General features: G+C 44.9%; 2 protein-coding genes across 2 annotated transcripts in view; both read left to right on the top strand.

The window, feature by feature from the left end:
• The window catches only part of CENPE (centromere protein E), a 299,890-nt gene that overhangs the window by 55,723 nt on the left and 229,867 nt on the right, over positions 1-14,300 (top strand). The window lies entirely within an intron of this gene.
• On the top strand, positions 247-14,297 carry LOC307223885 (sodium/hydrogen exchanger 9B2-like). Its single transcript, XM_079990246.1, has 12 exons — positions 247-535; positions 2,361-2,460; positions 3,658-3,838; positions 3,949-4,119; positions 5,217-5,359; positions 6,378-6,505; positions 7,562-7,737; positions 8,625-8,731; positions 8,971-9,120; positions 11,164-11,272; positions 12,549-12,685; positions 13,594-14,297. The coding sequence occupies exons 2-12, from the start codon at positions 2,371-2,373 to the stop codon at positions 13,831-13,833; spliced, it is 1,632 nt and encodes a 543-aa protein (XP_079846372.1). The 5' UTR covers positions 247-535; positions 2,361-2,370; the 3' UTR covers positions 13,834-14,297.

The following is a 14,300-nucleotide window of genomic DNA, read 5'->3' as shown; positions in this document are numbered from 1 at the left end:
GCGCAATGGCAGCTTTAAGAGAAAGGCCACCTTTAATTGGGGTGCACCCTTAGTCTAAGTGGAATAGGCTGCTGGGATCCTGCCACTCACGGTGCTGCATTTGCAGACCAGGCCTCGGGCTGCCCAAGGCCAGCCCGTTGCTTCCTGGAAACAGATGTCCGCTTCCCTTTTATCTGCCAGCACTTTGCAAGGTGCGGGGTATCTTCCGCCGCGCTGCCGCTTTGCTATTACATCTGATCCCTGCAAGCGGAGCTTGGCAGCCCGCTCCCTCCAAATGGGTAAAAGGGAGGGCCCCTTATAAGGGCGGGCGCCACCAGCGTTGGGAGGGAGGCTTGGCAAAGGAACCCAGGCGAAATAGGCGTCTCCAAGCCGGCTCTGCCCGCGCGTCTTGTTGCAGCGTTTTGGACGGCTTGGCGAGCTCGCCTTCTCGGCCCCCACCGCTAGCAGCGGCAGAAAGCCGGCAGCCTGCGGATCAGCAGCCACCCTCGTCGCCTTCCTGCAATCTCTGCAAGGCCTGAGGCTCTTCTTTTCCTAGGTAGGCACGATTATTCCGCGCGTCCTCCTCTTGCAACCCCTCAGGAGCTGAACTGGAAGCAGGTCTGTGCGCAAAAGCGCACGTACCGCGGAACCGGCCGACTTATTTCCCACGATTCTATTCTATTCTATTTACAGAACCGCTAAAACATAGAAAAAGCGATCATTTAAAAGCATTTAAACCTTGATCAATATAATACTGTCTGCACATATGAAACGAAATCGAGGCAAAGAAAGCTTTCCATCAGACGCATGGTATTAGCGGCAATCTAGGCGTGATGACGCCCTTCTTTCCGCTAAGAGGAAGGGGAGGGAGCACGCGACGACCAGATTTCCCTGCGCGGGGGAAGGGCGTGTGCGCTCAGATGCGCCTTACATTATCTTTTGGGGGTTTTTTTACGTAGGCAGGGGATTGGCTCCTCCAGGCGTGCCATCCTTCTTTGGCAACTCTAAGAATCAGTTGCTCTGACTTGTTGGGAAAAGCAATCCTTTCGTTTCCATCTAGTTGCAGAAAGCAGAACCCAGAGAGTTGGCAGTAACCAGCTTGGCATTCTTGAGAATGAGCACATGTTCTTGTGGCTTGGCAGGCGCTGGCTCCCATGTCTTTTTTGACAAACGCTCTCCAGTTAGCAAAGGAACAGAGTGACCCCCCAGCCACTTACAGTTCATCAGGCAGTTAAGTACAGAATGTATGCATGTGGCTGGTCAACACTGCATTGGTGCACCCAGGGTAGTTTTCAACTAAGGTTTACTCAGACCCATTAGAATTAATCAACATTACTTAGTCATTCTCATTCATTTCAGTGAGTGTACCCTGAGTAACACATTATATAGCTGCATATCACCCCAATTTCAAATAATCCAGCAGGAGCAGCCCTGCAAGGTTGTGTAAACTGACAGTTTGGGCTATGGTGTGCGTTCAGATGCTCACCATCAAGGCGTCTGAATGCTATAAGCCACATAGCAGGCCTGCTAGGGTCAACCTAGACTTTACTTGCACAGCTTGCAATGACACCAGTATTTTTAAAATTTAATACTAGATGCAGGGAAGGGGGCAGTTCTATTCAGGACTGCAGCATGCATTTAATCCTTTCCTCTCCAGGCATGATCCTGATTTTTAAAAATCCCCCTGCTTAGAGCAATGATTAACCTGGGTGGGGGAGCTGCCATTGAATTATGGGAATATGAAATATAATTTAGAGACCCCTCGGTCTTCATTACTTTGTCGCATTTGGTGCTTAGAAAAGCTTGTTTTTGCCCACTGAAAGAGCATTAGTGTGCTGGGAGTGTGTAGTCCTTGCACAACTTTGAAAGGTCTTACTAATTTGGGTTTATTGCGGCTTGCTTTTTTATTTGTATGTCACTGTTTTTCCAATGAAATGACTCAAAAATTTCCCGGATACAAAACTGGTGACATCCTTCCATGCCTCAGATGGAATAGTTTGGTGTATACCTTCCCTGTGATCAGGATTGGGGGGAACCTGTCCCCCCTCCAGATGATTTTGGACTCCAATTCCCTTTAGCCCCGGCCAGCCAGCATGACCAATGGTCAGGGATAGTGGAGATATAGTCTAGCAACATATGGAAGACCACAGGTTCACCAATCCTGGTTTAGTGCAAACAACCACTGATGAAGCGCAAGCATGAAAGGGCATATTTTCTTTCTTTCTTTCTTTCTTTCTTTCTTTCAAAAAGATGAATAGCAGAAAGTCATAATGCTGATAAAAAAAATCTGGAACCGGTAGGATTTATTACACCTGAAAGTTCTATTTGTTGATTGATAGGTAACTCTACTTTTTGTTGTTGCTGCTGCTGTTTTATCTTAGGTTGGTCAAAATGCCAGAGGACCTGGTGGCAGAGAGTGAGGAAACACTACCTGCTGCAAATGCAAGCTCAGATGTTATTCCCATGTGTCTAGTAACTCAGGTACTGCTGGTTCAGATCTTTTACAACTATGGATGACCTGAATAGAAGAACGTAAGAAGAAGAGCCTGCTGGATAGGGACAATGGCCCACCTGATCCATGATCCTGTTCTCACAGTGGCCAGCCAGATGTCTATGGGAACCTTGAAAGCAGGACCAGAGTACAACAACACACTCCCCAGTGGAGTGGATGCAAAACGTAGATATTGTGGCTAGAAGCCATTGATAGACTTCTCTTCCATCGGTTTGTTTAATTCTCTTTTGAAGCCATCCAAGTTGGTGGCAATCACTACACCCTGCAGTTGTGAATTCCATAGTTTAAGTAATGTGCTGTGTGAATAAACACTTAATTTGGCTGTCCTGAATCTTCAAGCATTCTGCTTCATTGGATGTCTGCAAGTTCTCAACCTGCTGTACCAGAGGCACAGCAAGATACCTGTCTTTTTAGTCCTGGGGTCTTCTTCTCTACCCAATTGTGTTCTTGCTAAGGGGCAGGCTCTAGGTTATGTTATTCATGCTTATTAAAAATCATACTTAAGCAAGCCACTTATATTTTTGAAGAAAAATCTGCCATGCCGGAACATGGCTGTTAGCTCAGTTGGTTACAGCGTGATGCTGATAACGCCAAGGTCGCTGGTTTGATCCCCATATGGGCCAGCTGCATATTCCTGCATTGCAGAGGGTTGTACTAGATCAGGCATCCCCAACCTGTGGCCTTCCAGATGTTTTGGCCTACAACTCCCATGATCCCTAGCTAACAGGACCAGTGGTCAGGGATGATGTGGCTGGGGAAACCCAGCCAGATGGGCGGGATATAAATAAATAAAATTATTATTATTATTATTATTATTATTATTATTATTATTATCCAAAACATCTGGAGTTGGGGGTGCCTGTACTAGATGACCCTTGGGTCCCTTCTAACTCACATCTGATCTAGATGGGTTCCTGCTGAAAATCCCTCCGTTGACACTCAAGAACCTCTGATATTGAAATGGGAGTTGGCCTAAATGACCTCCAATATCCCCTTCAGCTCTAAAATTCTGAGTCTTCTTCAGAGAAATGCACAGCCCACCCTAAATGCATTTACTCAGAATGATTCTATGATTCTATGACTCCAGCCCTGGCAGTTTGGTACATTGGTGAAAGTCTACAAATTATGGTTGTTATCGTTGATAGCATTTCCTCGTTTTAATTCAGGAAGCCAGTATTTTGGAGTCCAAAGCTGTTGATGGTCATACGCAAACTGAAGAGACTGCTCTGCTGAACAGCTGTGAGCATCAAACACATGAGCCTGTGGTTGAGTCAAAGACATCAGGGAAACTGAGGCGAATATGTGCCTGTCCTCCACAAGGCATAATTGCCAGAATCGTGACAAATGGTATGTAAAAAGAAAGGGAAGAGGCAGGAATGTGTGAAGTTATTTTAGTAACATATCCACAAATGCTAAGAAATATATTCATGCCTCTCCAACTTTATTTCTTCTTCCAGTGGCAGCTGTGGTGCTGGTCTGGGCTGTGGCCTGGTCCATTACAGGCCAAGAGTGCCTTCCTGGTGGGAACTTCTTCGGAATTTTGTTCCTCTTCTTTTCTGCTGTAATTGGTGGTAAATTTATGGGCATCATTAAACTTCCTGGTCTACCTCCATTCCCTCCCCTTCTTGGTAAGTTGTCAATGAGCCTGCCATCATCTTGCTGTTACATAGGTTTGATCTGTGGAGATGACAGGGCAGAGATTACAGGGAGGTTTATCTGCAGTCAGATTATATAACCTGTTGGTGTTAAGTTTAATTGTTAGATTAATCAACTCTAGCTTCAATTGATTAATTAGAGAGGAACAGTTTTATTTGGTGATGGCAAATTTTAATTGCTTGGGCATGGGTGGGCTTTTTTCTTGGTGGGGGGGGTAGGCTAAATTATTCCTGGATAATTTCTTTAATATGGAGTTAAAAAGAAAGGAAATGGTGCTTCTGTAAAAATTAATAAGCAAAAATAATTGACAGTATCTCAAGAAGCCATTTGCACTGTTAAATTGAATTGATTAATCAGCTAAAGGGCAAGTGATTACTCACTTAAAAATCAGCTTTAATCAGTTGACAACCTTGATGTGAATCCATTCTGTTAACAGTGCAGGTATCCTCTAGGCTACTTAAATCTTTCACAGAGATTTTCTTGGTGTTGAAGAAACTCTTGGAGTGAGGAGGTACTATTTTTAGTTAAATTGAAGCATGTTGTTTAATTTTTTAAAATCTCTGCAACATCTTGAGAAAGTAGGTAGATTGTATCAGGTCATGGTCCTATGAGTGAGTGACCTGGTAGTTCTAGATATGCTAACTTTCCCGATCTACAGAATGTCAACTTTAAGTTCCATTGAGGATGTGACTTTTTCAGATCAGGTACACTGTCTTTTTGCTTAACCTGTCCCATAGGATTGTTGTGAAGCTAATAGGGGAGAACCTGTTGTATGTCTAAACTGAGTTCCTAAGAGGAAGGGTGGAATACAAATATGAAAAAAATTATGCTGGGAAGCATATTTGACTGAATGCCGGGAGTATGGAAATGGAATTTTCCATTAGATCTGCAAATTCAGGAATTTGCATTAATCTACCCCCCCTGTGTAACCACTGGCTCATATTCTTCCTCTTAAGCTTTTGGTACAGGCTGTATTTCTGTGAGGACAGAATGCTTAACCTGCGAAGGCATCTAATTTTATTCAGAATTTTTTCAGGCAGTGTGTTTTCCCATTCTCTGTTCCTTTTAGGAATGCTGCTTGTTGGATTTCTCCTTAGAAATGTCCCACTGATCAGCAACATAGTCCGGATCAAAGTGAAATGGGCAGTTGCCCTGAAAAATATCGCCCTCTCCATTATCTTGGCTCGTGCTGGCCTTGGCCTTGACCCAAAGGTAGAGCATTAAATGGTACTGTTGAATATCTCTTACTGGTGTTTAGTTAGAATCTCCTTTCTTGTAACTTGAATCCATTGGTTCAGGTCTTAGCCTCCAGAGCAGGAGAAAACAAGCTTGCTGCATCTTCCATGTGACAGCCCTTTAGATATTTGAAGATGGTTATCATATCTCCTCTCAGTCTCCGTTTTACCAGGCTAAGCATATCCAATCCCCTAGACCTTTCCTCATATAAGGCTTGGTTTAAGCTTAAGTTCTTGTAAATTTTGCATGAGGAAAACAGTTGTTCTGTGTGGGGAAGTCTGTTACCCCCATGCAGAACTGATTATTCACTTCATGGCCTTTTTGAACCTATGACTAATTTCCATCTATTTCTAAGCCATGTTCAGATGGCAGAATTTAATAAGCTATGAGTTGTGTTTGGATGCAAGAATGAGACACTCTCACACACATCCCTCACGTGCCCTCTTCTGGTGTGGTTGTGAGGCAGAAATTGGGAGCGTCTGTTTTTGATTAACCACAGTTCAACCTGTTGTTCAAATCTTGGATTATGGTTAGTCTTAACTATGGTTTGTTGCAAGAAACCAGCTTCATGAACTGTGGAGTGAAGTTGGCTTATTTCAGCCACAGTTTCTCCAGGTTTGGACGACACAGCAAGCAGTGGTTAATATAAAATGAAGGCTTCTCCACTTCTTGTGGCTGTGTCACATAAGCTCACTGTGGCTCCCTGGTTTAGCATGGCTTCTGGACAAGGTCATTGTAAGCTCAGCTCACAGGGGGAAGTAGTCTTGACCATCACCAATTCCAACTCCACATGCTCGCTTGATAATATCCTGATCTCTTCTCTCCATCCCTGTTTGCTCTTGTAGTGAGAACCTCTGTTGATCCCAGAAAGAGATGAACTTCACATCCCTTACCTCCAAGCACCCTTCTTCTGTCCTATATTATGAAAGTTGAGCAGAGCAAAAACTTTCTTCTGCACTGGTGCTGCTGATGTGTTAATATGCTTGTCTTTCAGGCTCTGAAAAAACTGAAGGCTGTCTGCTTAAGATTAAGCGTGGGGCCCTGCATGGTGGAAGCATGTGCGGCAGCTGTCTTGTCTCATTTCCTCATGCACCTGCCTTGGCAGTGGGGATTTATGTTAGGGTGAGCAGCTTTTTCCAGCTTTTTTTTTGGGGGGGGGCCCTGACCATTAGGTCCAGTTGTGACTGACTCTGGGGTTGCGGCGTACAGCTTCCAGGTCATGTGGCCAGCATAACTAAGCCACATCTGGTGAACCAGAGCAGTGCACGGAAATGCCGTTTACCTTCCCGCCGGAGCGGTACCTATTTATCTACTTGCACTTTGACATGCTTTTGAACTGCTAGGTTGGCAGGAGCAGGGACCAAGCAACGGGAGCTCACCCCGTCATGGGGATTCAAACCGCCGACCTTCCAATCGGCAAGTCCTAGACTTTGTGGTTTAACCCACAGCGCCACCCGCATCCCAATTCCAGCTTAGAAATTACGTTTTTCTTTTTCTTGAACTAAAACTACCTTACCTTACATTGATTGAAAGTGCACCTACCGCTTATATTTTGGTTTTCTTTAATTTCTGCATTGTAAAATAATACAGTGGTACCTTGCGTTACAGGCGCTTCAGGTTACAGACTCCGCTAACCCAGAAATAGTACCTTGGGTTAAGAACTTTGCTTCAGGATGAGAACAGAAATCACACGGCGGCGGCACGGCAGCAGTAGGAGGCCCCATTAGCTAAAGCGATACCTCAGGTTAAGAACAGTTTCAGGTTAAGAACGGACCTCCAAAATGAATTAAGTTCTTAACCCGAGGTACCACTGTATCTGTGCTCTCTTCTGGCAGTTCTAGCAAACATAGGAAGCTGCCTTAGGCTGAGGCTTTGTATGCATTATTGGCTTGAAACGCAGCTAGGTCATTCTTCTTCTCTGTTTGGATGGAAGCCAGTTTGTGGGAAAACACATCAAAAATCAGTACAGTGGTACCTCGGGTTACATTACCTTCGGGTAACGTAATTTCGAGTTACGAACGTGCAAACCCAGAAGTGTATACTTTTTAGGGTAAGTATGAACTGCTGGGACGAATTAAGTTCGTATCCAGGGGGGTCCACTTTTGTATTTCATAAGAGGAAGTGGAGGAAATGTACCCACAAACAGGCATGAAGGGTTGATAGTGTGTTTTTGTTCAGGTTTGTTTTAGGTGCTGTGTCCCCTGCTGTAGTTGTCCCCTCGATGCTGATTTTACAAGCGGGAGGCTATGGTGTTGACAAGGGCATTCCCACCTTGCTCATGGCTGCTGGGAGCTTTGATGACATCCTGGCTATTACAGGCTTCAATACCTGCTTAGGGATGGCCTTCTCCTCAGGTATCCTGGCTACTTCATAGAATCGATGAGCACCTGCATATGCCTTTCTCATTGATGCGATCGTTTGCTACATACAGATGATGAGTTGCATGGGTGCTTTGCATGGAATAAGAAAACCACAATGTACCCCACTTGCAACCTGAAGTGGCACTCGCCTTTGCTTGTGAAACCTGGTGCTTTAGGGTGGAAGCTGGTGGGAGGCTGATTCTGTTGCCATAAGGCTGGAGTGCGCAACCAATTTTGAGGCTGGCCTGGAGTAAAAAATGGATGCAACGAAGCCTTTCCTCTTTCTTCCACTCTCCTCCTTTCCTTTCATCTCCCTCCTCTCTCTCTCTTACTAACACCTCCTTTTCCACCTTGCCCTCCTTGCTACCTGCATGAAACGTGGCTGAGGGCAACAGATTGCCCACTCCTGCCATAAAGAGTTAAATTAGAATGCCTGTAGCTTTCTTCCTTTCTTCCGTACTCCTACCTTCTGCATAAAGCTAATCAACACTTTGGATATTTTCTCTGGTAGTTCCTTAGCAACAGGGCTGTCTTAAGCATATGTGGTGCCGGGGTGCAAAGTTCCGCCCAGCGCCCCCTCCAGGTTGCCCAGTCCCAGGTGTGCAGGAGGGCGGAGCTGGCCAGCTGCCTCAGCATCTCACTGACTCGGTCGCCCCCAAACTCGCAGCACAGAGCCGCACGCAGCAGAAGAGCCCACCGTAGCGCTCCGACTGACGGGTGGGCTTTTCCCCAGACTCAACTCTCGGGCCCCAGACTCTCGGCCTGGCGCCCCTGAGACCCTGACGCCCGAGTGTCCTGCACCCCTAGCACCTAGCACCTGCTTAGCAAGGAGATTGTTCAAAAATCCATTTGAGCCACCTTCTCCCGCTTTGCCAAAACAGGCTCCATCCTTGAAAATATCTTTCGTGGTGTGCTGGAAGTTGCTGTCGGTATAGTAGCTGGTGGCCTTTTGGGAGTTTTCGTTTGCTACTTCCCAAGCAAGGATCAGGTAAAGAGGAAAAACATTTTGGAGACTCTGTTTTAGAGCATGAGAAGCAGAGAATGGTTAAAAAGAACTCTCTATGCTTTAGCTGAAAATATTTAAAAGTGATTAATAATCATAATAATAATAATACAGATTTTTCACTCATGCAGATCTATTAACATTTTATTCTCTTCAAGCTTTCTTCTCATCTGTAGCATGACATTTTTCTCTGCTGTCTTCCATTTTTTATCTCCTGATCCTAGGCATCCCTTGTATGCAAGAGAGCATTCTTTGTGGTGGGTCTATCTGTGTTTGCTGTTTTTGGCAGCACGTATTTTGGCTTCCCTGGATCTGGTGGGCTCTGCACAATTGTCTTGGCATTTCTGGCTGGTATGGTGTGGTCTGATGAGAAGGTGAGTGTTCAGTTAACACACTGTCCAAAAATCACGCTGGTTCAGAAATATGAGAGTTGTGATTTTCTTGCAGTATTTTCTTACAGGTTATTATTAACTTAGGCACTGGAAACAATTGTCCTGGCCAGCAAAGGAGATTCATGCATGAAGGTGGGCTTCTCCTCTTGATGCAGATGCAAATCCTGTTGAACTGACTAGGTCTGTCTTTCAGTGAGAATGGGAATGAGCATCTCTGTCCCACTATTTGTTGCAAATGTCTAGAGCAAGATCTGGGCCAGTGAATCCTAGAGACTGAAAGTCAGGGAAATAGACAATTACAAGCAGGGGTTGCAGCAAAATGTTGCAATAGGAAATGCAGCAGCTCAGGATAGTACTTTTGCAAACCTTGGCGTTGCCCTGAGGCTGCAGCTGGTGCAGCTGGTGCGGTTTTCTGGCTACATAAAGCAGTGGCCTCTAAATTTTGGAAATAGAGGGAATGGTATGTTGGAACAAGCTGTTGAACAAATAAGCTTAAAAACCATCACAAAAAAATGTCCATTCAGCCAGGATTTATTCTAAAAGGTGTGTGTTACTTAATCTAAGTTGTCTTATCAAGTCAGCCCTGCATTTAAAAACAAGCCTGGTAGCCATTGGCAACCAGGAATTCCACACAGGTGAGAGTACAAGCAAAGGAACAGAACTTGCTGCCTGCAAAATGTTTTCCAGCCTGTTTTTTGCCCATAAGACAGGCGCCTCTTATGCGTAAAAACCAGGAAATTATTTATTTATCTTTTTAATAAAATGTATGTACCGCTTGATTGCAAAACCCCCCCCCAAAACCCTCAAAATGGTTTATAAAAAAGTTAAAACAATAAAACGAAGAGAAACTTAGAACCATACTTTAAACCAGGGGTTGGCGACCTAAAGCCCATGAGCCACAAGTGGCCCATTGGGGTTGTTTAACCTGCCCATGGACCCCCACTGCCTGCTCGGTCAGCTGCCATGCGCCGCGCTAAACCAGCGTGGAGCAGAGCGGGGACCACCTTCTGCGATGCTGGCTGGCTTCCCATTGGCTACAGGAAGCTCCTGCAGCCAATGGGAAGCTGCACATGCCTCCTCCGTGCCAGAAGGAGCGCCGGAAACAGCATTGCGCATGCGCACGCACCCCGGCCCACCGCATCGTCTGTGGGACCATGAACCGGCCCAAGCCACAAAAACTTTGCCATCCACTGCTTTAAACCATACTAAAAGCAGATTACAATTGCCTCAACTTTCTAAGCATCTGGGTTAGGCTTGTCTAAACAGCAATGGCGGAAGACAGGAGTGCCTGGCATGCTCTGGTCCATGGGGTCACGAAGAGTCAGACACGACTAAATGACTAAACAACAACAACAACAGACAGGAATGTTTTTAGCAGGTGCAAATAAACATTTTTGCAGGCCACTTTAGGGGGCTGGGTTGCCTAGTTATCAGAATAGTTCATCCAGGACATATTTGAAAGTCAATTAATACTGTTTTATAAACAAAATAGAATCAAACTTGCACTGTTTGAACAACTTTTAAAATTCATGCTTGGTATGATTATTGAAGAGGGATGTGGGTGGCGCTGTGGGTAAAACCTCAGCGCCTAGGACTTGCCGATCGCATGGTTGGCGGTTCGAATCCCCACGGCGGGCTGAGCCCCCGTCGTTCGGTCCCAGCGCCTGCCAACCTAGCAGTTCAAAAGCACCCCCGGGTGCAAGTAGATAAATAGGGACCGCTTACCAGCGGGAAGGTAAACGGCATTCCATGTGCTGCGCTGGCTTGCCAGATGCAGCTTGTCACACTGGCCATGTGACCCGGAAGTGTCTGCAGACAGCGCTGGCTCCCGGCCTCTAGAGTGAGATGAGCGCACAACCCTAGAGTCTGTCAAGACTGGCCCATACGGGCAGGGGTACCTTTACCTTTTTATGATTATTGAAGGGGTAATTTTACATGTGTCTCCAGCCCCCCCAGCCCAATACTGGTGTGGGAAGCAATGCTGCCTGTCTTGCAATGCTGCCTGTCTTTGCTCTCCCCCTGCAGAGGAAAGTTGAAAAAATTGTTGCGGTTGCCTGGCAAATCTTTGAACCGTTCCTGTTTGGTTTAATTGGAGCTGAAATATCGATTTCATCTCTCGGACTTGAAACAGTTGGTAGGTCTCCTAAATAGATCACTGCCATTCTGTGAACTAACTAGCTCACCTTTTGAGGGGTACTATTATTATTATTATTATTATTATTATTATTATTATTATTTATATACTGTCCTATACCTGTAGGTCTCAGGGCAGTTCAGAGTCCTTCTTCCAAAGCTAGGAAAACTTGGAAGCTTTTTGTAAGAAAATGTGAAAAATCTTACGTTATTACTGGTATGTTGTTGTAACCTTTATATCTGCCCTACGTGGTAGGTTGGTTTATTTATCTGAAATCCAACCATTTGGTACAATGATGAGCAAGATGGTTTAGAATTGATTTCAATGCAGGCGTGCGTGCGCGCGCGCACACACACACACACATAATCTCAAAATGCACACAACCCAGCCTAGTTGATGGATTGGGATTCCAGGGTGTTTGTTGCAGTTTTGTTCTTTCTGGCAGGGAAAGGGGCAGTGAAAGCGAGCTCCCTTCACCTGTTCCTTCTCTATCATATGTGTGGAGACCGTGCAGTAATGATCTTCTTTCCTGAGTCCAGTTTGTCAGTGGCAGTTATTGCCATATTATAGTTGGGAAGCAGAGGTTGGGAGAGACCAACTCCCTAACACGTCATCTAAGGCGTTTATAGCAGGTGCAAGATTCAAACTGGGGACTTCCTAATTCATAGTTTAGAGACTAAGCCACTATTTGACACCAGCACTTGCCAGCCTTGAAGTTGAACTCACTTGTTCCTAACTGACTTCCCAGCTGCTCGCAACTAATAATGTCCAAATCAATTTGGTTAATTACTCCAATGTTTCAGTAATTATTGTAAGTAAAATATAAATTTGGGCCCAGGGTTCTCAGGATATTCAGTCTTGCATTGCAAAACTGCTTCATCTTATTTCCGTGTTTGTCTCGTCTGATCTGGAAGCGATCTACAGCCTTCAGTCAATGCACATAGATTTCCCTTTTCTGTTTTCTTACAAAGATGAAATCCGGCAGAGGTTGTATGTGATAAAAATGCATCAGTTTGACTCTAGGTGTTTTAGGTTATTAATTAACTATTATGAACAAACACATCTACCTCATTTTGAAGGTAGACAGGATGCCAACGGATTAGTAAAAATAGTGTTGCTGTTGACAGCTGTGTTTGCAAAAAAACAATTGCAAAGGGTTTCTAGCTGTTGCTGCTTCATCTGAATAATATCTGCCTGTCTCTATTGACCCATGCCTTTGGTTGTTCTTACTAATAAGATGAAGACCAGGCTAATGAGTCATATTTCTCTTTTGCAGGGCTTTGTGTGGCTACACTGGGCATTGCACTGATAGTCCGAATTGTGACAACATTCCTGTTGATGTTTTGTGCCGGCTTTGACCTCAAGGAGAAAATATTTATTTCACTGGCATGGATCCCCAAAGCAACCATCCAGGTGCAGTATGCAGTAACAGACCTGTATGTTCTACAAACAAGAGGGTTAGTGTATTACTTAAAGGTATTTTTGCTATGGAACACTATGGTATACTACTACAAATAGGTATTTTCAGCCCAGCTAATAAACTGTCAAGAGCGAGTCCTGGGCAGCAACTAATTAGTAATAGGTCATGTTTTGAAGGAGTCAGCAATACAAACCCACAACACACCATGGCCACCAAAGGGAATTGAAGCTTTAGCATAGCCTTTCTGCTATGGGTTGCTCCCATTTGGTTGTGTCTTGGCACCTGCTCAGGAGTTAGCAGCATGAAGAACATAAGATGAGCATTCTGGCCCAGTTCTTGGTGCTTTTTCCTTTGTCCCTCGATTAAAAGAAAGCAACCGAGTTGCATAATAAAGGTGGGCACATCGCTAGAGGTGGATTGGGCCCCTGCGCCACCAAAGGTAGTCAAGATTAATCCATCTGAACTTTAGAAGCATAGATGGATCATTTGAATTGTCCTCCTAAGGCTCTTGAACGCGATGATCCCGAACGATTGCTTTGATAATGAACTTCCCAGGAGGCAAGTTGGTGCATTCTGCATCAATCATAGCAATTGAACATGAGAGGGACCTGTTATGTAATGAAGACTGGTCTGTTATGTAATCAAGCTTTGAAGATACTACAAGAAAGGACCTGTTGGATCCCCACATGAGACTCTCTTTCACACTTTTGTCCCTGTAACACCAGCATCGGGAGACTCTGAACCGGAAGGTGGGTTTTTAAAAACAGTTTCCTTGAATGCTTTAGCTGAGATTCCTGCATAGCAGAGGGTTCAACTAGATGGCTCTTGTGATCCCTTCCAACTCTACAATTCTATGTATGAGTCTTCACAATGATGGTTTTGTTGTTCTGTCTCCTGCCAGGCTGCAATTGGTTCTGTTGCCTTAGATACAGCCCGAAGTCAAGGTGAAAAGGACACAGAGATGAAATACGGCATGGATGTCTTGACAGTGGCTTTCCTGGGAATCCTGATCACAGCTCCAATTGGAGCACTGATCATTGGCCTGGCAGGGCCCCGACTTCTACACAAGGCTACTGAAGCAAACAGTGATGGTCATGGACATGAAGGAAGAGAAGAAATGGAAACATCTGGAGCAGTGTAAGGGTCAGGTAATGGCCCCAGAATCATATAAATCAGTACTCTGCACTGTCTAGGTATCACAGTGTTCCGTAGTGGCTTGCAGAAGTCTGAAAGTCCATGGAATACATTGCAGTCAGAGGACTAATGGATAATATATGACTGAATTAAATCAACCTCCTCAGCCTTGACTTGGAAGTTCTTGAGAGCTATCACAAGCAGAGTACATCCTTTGGACATGCCACTTTACTGCTGAAATATGATCAGTCTGATTTGGGAATATGAGTGCCAATAAAAGGAAACTTTTGAGGTGGTTCCTGAGAATTAGTAAAGTTCTGGAGCAGGAAGATACGCAGGATTGATAATGTAAACAAATAACCAAAAGTGAGATCTTGGATTTTTCAAACAGCTGAGAAAGGCGTCCCATTGCTCCTTCATGTTCAGTAGACAGTATTTTCCCAGTCTTTGGAATAAACTTTCACCACCTGATAT

Source organism: Podarcis cretensis (assembly GCF_951804945.1).
Source record: "Podarcis cretensis genome assembly, chromosome: 9".
Lineage (NCBI taxonomy): Eukaryota > Metazoa > Chordata > Lepidosauria > Squamata > Lacertidae > Podarcis > Podarcis cretensis.
The sequence above is the reverse complement of the archived record's forward strand: the minus strand, read 5'-3'. Positions and strand labels throughout refer to the sequence as shown.